At 43.0% G+C, this 9,289-nt stretch overlaps 1 protein-coding gene across 1 annotated transcript; it reads right to left on the bottom strand.

Annotated features, from left to right (window-relative positions):
• Positions 1-179: 179 nt before the first annotated feature.
• LOC119286019 (auxilin-related protein 1-like) lies at positions 180-8,495 on the bottom strand. Its single transcript, XM_037565361.1, has 8 exons — positions 7,794-8,495; positions 2,752-4,168; positions 2,511-2,664; positions 2,228-2,325; positions 1,961-2,026; positions 1,649-1,738; positions 1,353-1,529; positions 180-628 (listed from the first exon to the last, which is right to left on the bottom strand). Exons 1-8 carry the CDS (start codon positions 8,399-8,401, stop codon positions 590-592), a joined length of 2,649 nt encoding a protein of 882 aa, XP_037421258.1. The 5' UTR covers positions 8,402-8,495; the 3' UTR covers positions 180-589.
• Positions 8,496-9,289: the final 794 nt, after the last annotated feature.

Genomic DNA, 9,289 nt, shown 5'->3' with positions numbered 1-9,289 from the left:
GGAAGAGAGGGGAAAGCATAAGAGCCAATTCTATCACACACACACACAAAGCAGCCTTACTTGCAATTAAGGCCACACGTTTTATTCTGTGCTTATGCAAGAGGAGCATGACATAGCATGGGAAATCGTGAGGCAAGCAAATTAAGCTGTGAGTATTTGAGGAAACTCAAACTGCAGGGTAATCCAAAATTCCAAATCATGTTGAGAATTAATAGTCAAACTGCACACTGTGGAGTACAAGCGTGAGAATAATCAAAGGGCAAAGCATAATTGTACATCTGTTTCTTGTAAGATCTCAAGTAAAGCATAAACTGTGGTTTCGACTTTCTGTGGTCTGACTATAGACAAATGGTGTGGAAGAAATACATGTAATCTTGGCCCTCCAAGGTATATAATATAAAAAAGAATCATCCCAAAGCAACCGGCCAGTAATCCTCAAAGAACAGAAGTCTGCATTTGAACAGAACCTATTATACACTGATAACTTTGATGGAGCTGCACCAAAAAGAAGATCGGCTGCATCTTAATGCTCCAGGGCTTCACGTGGGTACACTTAGTTAAAAACTGGCTGTACATTCACAGGGATGGCTTAAAACAGCTCTTCAGAATTGAATTTGTTCCATGCCTCCTGTTTTATATAAATATAAGAAGATAAGCGAATGCTACAATGTCAAATATATATTCCTCATCAATAGCAATGATGAATATCGCGACCAACCAATGTGAATTACAATAGCATGTAGGATAGGCCTCCACAACTTGGTAAATCCACAGTTAATATGGATGACACAAAGATTAATCCTACTACTAGGTTGCTCGGACCATTGATCTTGATCTCAGAGCCTTTCAGTACGTTCTTAATCTAGAACACACCAAGGATTTTTTGCTTTAATTTGGCATCCAGCCATCCATCCAAGTTTTAGTTGACATGAATGAACAGAAACAAATTAAATACAAGGCTAGAGAGAGAAACTTAATTGTGAAAGTTACTACATTACAGCGAGTCTATTGATTGTTCCTGTGCAGATGTGGCCATCTGAGTTAAACATTCAAGGCAACACAAGTGAAAAGCGCACTTATCAAGTGTTCAACTCAGTTGGTGTTTTTTCCAAGCAGCAGGGCAAACCATGTATATCATTCCATTTGCCAAGCTGAGTTACAGGCCAAACGCTATTTGCCTCATCTGAAAGGGATTCAGAACGAAAGCGACACAAAATAATTGTGGTAGCCCTAGGTCAGCACATAAAGTGGCATGCTTAACACATTGTTAGGGCAGTAATGATGGTTCTCTAACAAAATAACATCTTAACTTGTCACTATTATACTTGTTGCAAAGCAGCATGAATACACACCTTGAGCATGTCAAAGACCTTCTCAGCAATATATTTCTGTTGAAGAGTCGCACCCTTCTGTTGCACCTTATCAGGATGGATGCATAACGTTGCCTTTCTGTACTGCTTTTTAACAGCAGCACCAGTAATCAAATCAGTCAAGGATACAGCTTGCCATCCACACTCTGGCCAAAGTATCTATTCACAAGGGAAGTGTTAAGGAAATAGTGAGCGTGTTTATGCAACAAAACAATGATAGCACCCAAAAATAAAGCACGAATCCGGTGAAAACGCAAGGAGAATAAATGTTGACTCACATATTGCAGAGTTGATAGTAAAGCACGCAAGTTGCCCTCTTTTCCAGCAGCCCACCTCTTAATTTCAAAGTCTAATGAGTCACCAATTCTCTGGAATCAAGAAAATATCAAAATGAGTAGAGTGCCTATTAGCAACCAAGAAAGTCAAGCTTAAAGGGTCGAGACATGTTGCCCTATTACGAACTAAAGAAAAGGCCAGCAGAGTCCATGAAATATTGAAAATAATGTGCAATAGCAGAAAGCATAGACTGTTTACATCAACTAAAATAAGCAGAATCAAGTTGCAAGTTATATGGGCAACACAACACTTACATCTCTTTCTGCTTGTTCCCTCTGAACCTGCATATCTCGTTCATTCTTCTCAGCCAAAGCTTTTGCCTGCAGATATGTTATTGTTATATGACGAACAGTGGTGGCAGAATAAAATATATCCGTCATTTCTTTATAACAGGGGAGAAGGGAGAACAATATGATACGGAATCAGCAATATTAATCTTGGGCAACATCTATCTACTATTACCCTTCAAAAAAAAAACATCTATCTACTATTATACTGACAGGAAAAGGTGGGAACATTACCGCTCGCTCACGGGTCCTCTGATGACGTTCTAACCTAGCACGTCTTCTTTCTTCACTCTCCCCCTCAACATCTTGAAATGCGTCAGATGATGATCGGGCTGAAAAATAATACTAAATGAATCACCGAAACTGCAAAATTTGGGAACGAATATCATTACGAAGTTACAAGCTAATACTCCCTCCGTCCCATAATATAAAACCATTTTTGACACTAGTGTTGTGTCAAAAACGCTCTTATATTCTGGGATGGAGGGAGTATTATTTTGGGAAGACCAGTGCTTACTACTTTCAAATTCAAATAGGTCAGATAGACCATTGCCAAAAATATTTGTGGCTGATGGTGGGTTTGTTTTTCTGGTAGAGGCCGACGTAGAGGCTGTTCTCTGTGATCCATTAACTGTTCCTCTACCTTGTGGTTGAGAATCAAACATAGAGTCCTGAAACGTTCAACATTAGCAAAAGGTAACACTAGTAAATGGCATCCAGACTTCATTTTATGTAAATATTTTGGGGCTCGAATGTACCACTGTTGGTGTTGGGGCCCTCTGCTTTGCTGCACTAGTATCTCGAGCATCCATACGAAAGAAGGACTCAACATCATTTGGTGTGCTCTGTTTTTCTTTTGCCGCCGCTGCAGCTGCTGCTGCCTGCCTTTGTCGAGCCTCAGCAGCAGCTCTTTCCACCGCAACTCGCTCAGCTCTCTTCCTTGCTTCTTGCTGAACTCTCTCCGCAGCAGCTCTTTCTGCTGCAGCCCTCCCCCTAGCAGCAGGCCTCTCCCTGTCCCTGGCTTCAGCAGCAGCCCTCTCCCTTTCTTCAGCAGCAGCCCTCTCCCTTTCCTCTGCCGCAGCCCTTGCAACCCTATCTTTAGCCTCAGCTGCAGCCCTCTCACGGGCTTCCTGATGAGCCCTCTGCACAGCAGCACGATGTGAGCGTTGGCGGGCATCCCTTTCAGCTTTTGCACGAGCTTCAGCAGCTGCTCTCTCCCGTGCCTCCTTCGTAGCCCTCTCAACAGCTTGTTTCTCTCTTTGCTGTTCCAATACCCTCTCCTTTTCAACTCTTCTCTGTTCCTCCCTTAGTCTCATTTCTCGCGCATGTTCCAATCTTTCCTGGCTTTCTCTCTCTTCACGAGCTGATGAATTTGAATCAAACTCTTCGTCATCATCAAAAGCATTTTTATCATAATAAGCAGGCATCTGATGCTTTCCCATGGCAACACCTTCTGATTCATCTACTGAAGAATCATCTGCTTGCTCTGGCGTATCTTTGTACTGGTTGTGCTTTTGGCTGGACTGTGACACATACTCGTCATCTTCTACATTTGCTTTTGCACCCAGGGGTTTTTGTTTAAGAAGTGGCGGTGATCTGGAAGGTGGCGGAGCACTAGTTGGCTGAGTGAAGAGAGGGATCTCAGAAACTGTAAGCCATATATCGTCTTCGGATTCAGTAGATATCGGTGACTGATTATCCATACCATTGCCACTGTATCTCTCTGAACTGTCATCGACATGAATATCAGAGTACCTTGCAGATTGTGGTTTCGCCATGCCATTTCCGAAGTCCTCCAGAGAAGATCTGCTTGCTGGATTTCTCTTCACCGAGCTTTGTACAGAACTTGACTCTCGGGCTTTGCTTTGTAGATGACTATCCTTGGTGTCGCCATTCATTTCCGAGGTAAACAAAGGATCTGATTTTGGGGCCTGGTCAAAAGCACTTGAATCCTTAAATAAACTATCAGCAGCAGCAGCACTATCAACACTCATGCCTTCAGCGTTTGCAGACTTATCAAGATCTTCCAAGGGATCTGTGAATCTCCCCGGGGATGGATATGCGGAACCTGAAACAGAAACTCTTTCTAGGACAACAAATGGATCGTCTACGAAGCTGGCTGTTGATTTTGAAGCTGGAATTGCTGGCTTCTTTTTGTTATCGTCATTAGTGTTCCTAAAAGTTATAATGAATATTATGGGAACACATTTTTTACAGAACTTGTATGAAATGAGCAAGAAGATAGCATAAAATAGAAGTGTGAGGTTTATGGGAACCAAAATGCACAACTTGGTCTATTCGTTAAATATGCTTCTATCATCAGATCTTTTGGTAACAGTCATCTTCCTCGAGGTTTTGACCCATCAGTACGGAGAAAAAGGTTTTTCAATTGGCATCAGCAAAGTTGAATACCACAGCTTCGGGAACTTTGACACTGTACTGCTATTGGATGAACTAGCAGAGAACATACCGTACTACTGAAGAAGTAATATACGTGGAAGAGAAAAGTAAGAATTACCAGCCAAGGCACATAAGATCTCTAATAGTAGCAACGCATGGCATGTACTCCCTCCGTTCCCAAATAATTGTCTTTCTAGCCATCTCAAATGGACTACAACATACGGATGTATGTAGACATGTTTTAGAGCGTCGATTCACTCATTTTGCTCCGTATGTAGTCATTTGTTGAAATCTCTAGAAAGACAATTATTTAGGAACGGAGGGAGTATATAATACAGCATAGTCTATACTCCTTTCCTTTGTGGGATAAGGAAGATGACATAGAGTTAACCTTCCAGCATGATTCATTTATGCCTGCAATTTACTTATGGGAATTTGTATTTTCCACACGTTCGGATTTTAGGGATAAATCCGAACAACCGAACCATCGAGCGATCCCGCATAGCACGGTCCCCCGATCCTTTTCTTTTACCTTTGCTATTTATTTTTCTCGCAAAAAAGAGGACAGTGGGAATCGAACCTAGTATCTAGAGGTTTACTGATAGTCTCGCCAGCCATCTGGGCTTATACCTCGCTGATGATTAGATACTGGTTAGGTTGATTTTATTTTGACGAATGCTGCTAGTGCATTTTATGGAGCAAAGGGGATTTGCTTTTAGATTTTTTTCTGGATCTGGTCACCGACCATGAACCATGCAACGTGCCTGTTTTAAAAAAAAATTGGCTATTTTTATTCAAAAATTATATTTTCATCAGTTGTCTTTTCTTTGTTGCAAGAAGATATTTTTATCAATGCATAAAAATGATGTTGAAACATAATCCTGGTTTTTTGTGTGAATGGAATGATATTTTTACGATTGTGGACCTGATAACTTATGTACTTATCATCATGAGAATTTTAGCCTAAGGAAAAAAGTTCTCTCCCCGGTAACCTCTACGTGGATAGCATGCTAATATAAGCATCGAAACTATATTATCTTACATACAAACACCACAATAGTTTTCGACATGGGAAAAAGTTGTTGAGAACATAACTCTGGTAACTTCTATATAAATAGCATGATAAAATATGTATAGTAGACCTGATAACTTACATAAAAACAACACGGCCCCAGGGAAACATGTATTAAAAACACACCCCGGTAACTTTTGTGTAAATAATATGATAGTATATGCACCGCCTACTTGATAATTTAGTTACAAGCACCGCGATAATTTCTGTATAAATAGCATGATAATATACGCACCACATACCGGATAACTTATGCATAAACAACGTGATAACTTTTACCCAAGGAAAAAAAGTTGTTAAAAATGTATCTCCAGTAACTTATGTGCAAAATAACATGGTAATGTACGCACGGCTGACCAGATAACCTACGAACAAACACCACGATAACTTTTACCTGCGGAAAAAAGTTGTTGAAGACACATTCATGATAACTTCTATATAAATAGCATGATAATATACACACTATAAACCTGATAACTTAGGTACAAACATCGTGATAACTTTGAACCGGAAAAATAAGTAGTTGAAACCACAACCCCAATAAACTTTGTGCAAATATCAGCGCATCCTACACCCCGTAGACCTAATAACATAGGTAGAAACACCGCGGTAACTTTTACCTGGAAAAAAGAGTTGTTGAAGACACGCTCGTGATAACTTTAACCCAGGGAAAAAGGTTGTTGAAAACATAAGCCCAGTTAATTTTGTGCAAATATCAGTTCATTATACGCACCTTAGACATGATAAGTCAGGTACAAACACCACGGTGACTTTTGCGTGAAGAAAAAAGTTGTTGAAGACACACCCGCGATAACTTCTATGTTAGTATCATGGTAATATACACATCACAAATCTGATAACTAACGCACAAACACCATCATAACTTTTTGACCAGGAGAAAAAGATGTTGAAAACAAATTCCTATAAATTATTTTATAAATATCATGATAATATATGCATCACACGGGTGATAACTTACACACAAACACCACGGTAAAATTGAACCGGGGCACAAAATTGTTGGAAATATGACCTCGGTAACTTCTATGTAAATAACATGATAATATACACACCAATTTATGGTAACTTACTTAGCCCTGGCGTGATAACTTTTGACATTAAAAAAAAGATGTCGGAACATATCAACATCAGATCTAGTTTAGAAGGTCTCGCCGCAATGGACTTTTTTATGCAAAAAAAGATTTTTCAGTCGGACCGCCGGTTTGAACTACAAAACATTCTAAAATTTCAAATTCAAAGAATCTAGGATGACATCAACTTTTTGTCAGGTCTATGGTGTGTATATTACCATTCTTTTACACACAAATTACCAGGGAATGTTTTCATCAACTTTATTTCTCGGGGACAAAATTTACCGCACTATTTATCTGTGAGTTATCAGGTTGGTGGTATATAAATTACCATACATTTTACAAAGAAGTTATCGGGGTGTGTTACAACAACTTTTTTTTCTCTAGGTCAAAAATTATCGTCATGTTTGTGTGTGACTTATCAGATTTATGGCTTATAAATTTATCATGCTCTTTACGAGAAAGTTACAGAGTGTGTTACAACAACAAAAGATGTTACAAAGGAAGGAAAAATTCGGTAAAAAAAGAAAGAAAGAAAATAGTTTATTTGTCTCGTGGCCACGTCACGTACCGGTACAAATACTATCTAACCTCATTTTGACAACAACTGGAGCTAGATCAGGAGGTTACGAGTAGCTATGGTGTACCATCAGGTAATGTGTTCGACTCCAGTTTCGTACAGTTTTTTTTACCACGCTAGAAAAGAGATTGATTCGTCGCTGGGGAAAAAACGGAAGGGAACGAGGAGGGACGAGTTGGATCGAAGAGATTGACTCGTTCGGATCTATCCCTTAAAAACAAACGTTTGGACGTTAGTCCAGTCCTTTACTTATTTAGTCTTACAAAACTTTAATTGTTACTTTATGCTATACCTAATGGTTTGAAATTTTCGTTATCTGTTGTGTTGAAAGCGAACTCTGTTCTCGGCCCCTTCCTCATGTTAGGCTCAATATAGTGCATACGTTTTTCTTATAATCTCAACTGATTTAAGATACACCCAAACGCATCAGCACAAGCATGGAAAAAAGAAGATCAGCAGTTATTTTTCGTCAATTTAATCACGGATGCCAGGGAAGCTCTCTTTGCATAAGGTTGCTTCTAACGTTCACTAAGATTCTGTTCTAGATTTTCACATTTCAGTTCAACCTATCCAACATCACACTAGTCTGAGACACAAGAATGAACAACCAAACCCAATGCAGATCTAATCTAAACAAGCAAAAGCTAGAGCGCTCACCTACTCTTTGGAGGGCTGCTACTGGCGAAACCTGGGATCAGATCATCGAACCCGTTGCCCTGCTGGTCCTCCTCCACCACCGACTTCTTCTCCCTGGCCGGCTTCATTCCGAACCCTCCCAGCAGGTCGTCGTCGTCCTCGACCACCACCGACCTCTTTATCTCCTCCGCTTGCGGCTTCCCGCCGAAGCCCCCTAGGAAGTCGTCATAGGAAGGCGGAGCCGAGCGGTTGCTGCTCGTGAACACATCGTACGCGGGAGCCGCCGCCGCCCCCGCCCCGGACACGCCGTCACTGTCGTACGTGGAGTTGGAGACCCTCGTCCCGCGGACCGGTTCGAAGAAGTCGTCGTCGAACAGTGGCTTGGTTCCAGTTGCCGACGACGACGATGAGGAGGGTCCCTTGAAGGAGTCGAAGATCGAGTCGAGGGGTGGACCGGAGGCGGAGGCCGCGGGGACGGGCGCGCCGAAGAGGCCGTCGTAGGACGGGGCGGGGATGGATCTGGGGTTGGGCCAGGCGGATCCACCGCCGCGGGCGGCGGCCATGGGCGCGGCCTTGCCCTGCGGCCGCACTCCGAAGTCCCTCGCCAGGAGCCCCTCGATGCCGTCCATGGCCCGCGAACGGCGGCGGCGGCGGCCTCGCCGGAGAGCAGGGGATAGGAAGGGGAAGAGATCGGGAGAGAGAAAGTGGTGGGAAAGGGGAGGAAGGTGGTGATGTGTCTTTCTCTCTCTTTGTTGGCACGTTCGTTGGCACCCTCGGTCGGTGTATGGGGGGTGGAGCCCACCGGAGGTTGGCATGCATGCCAAATTCTTTAAAAAAGGAATTTAGTGCTGTTTTATGGAAAAAATATCTAACGCCAAATAAATATTCTACTTCAGCAAACATAGAAATTGCCTGAAATCCAAAACAATAAGCTACGCTATAAGGACGGCGTCTCACGTAGTCCACATCATCACATGAACATTGTGTGTGATGGCCAATGACAAGAGAGGTTCATGCTGGACAATTGAATAAAAGGGTCGCTTCGTCCTTCTGTCCACATCGGCACAGGTGTGTTCGCGATAGCCAATTGGAGGAACTTTTAGCGATAGAAAGAAAATCAGCACACGCTACCTCTCTTGTTCCATCTCCTCCAGCCCCACGCCCCTCATCCTCTTCCCGCAGCTCCGCCGCCGCCCCCAAATCCATCGCACGAGGACTAGCCCGCCCGCGCCAACAACGCGCCTCCACCATTCGGTCATCCCATCCTGGCTCCTCCGGCGTCGGGCATCGGAGAAGGCAAGCCATGCCGCTCCCAGACCGTCTCCTCTTTGCAGCAAGGTGTGCCATGGCAGAAGAGGGAGGGAGGGGATGCCATGGAGGCTCGGCTCCACCTCTCCCATCCTCTGCGCAGTGGCCTTCGAGGAGGACCTGATGTCGACCGTGCTCGACGGGGTGTGGTGGGGTTGCCTCCGCAGACGCTCATCATGGTTACCGTGAGAGGGTCACCGCCACCACCG

The sequence above is a fragment of the Triticum dicoccoides genome, chromosome 4A, assembly GCF_002162155.2.
Source record: "Triticum dicoccoides isolate Atlit2015 ecotype Zavitan chromosome 4A, WEW_v2.0, whole genome shotgun sequence".
In the NCBI taxonomy this organism is placed as follows: domain Eukaryota; kingdom Viridiplantae; phylum Streptophyta; class Magnoliopsida; order Poales; family Poaceae; genus Triticum; species Triticum dicoccoides.
Note: the sequence above shows the minus strand (reverse complement) of the source record. Positions and strands in the feature narration are given on the sequence as shown.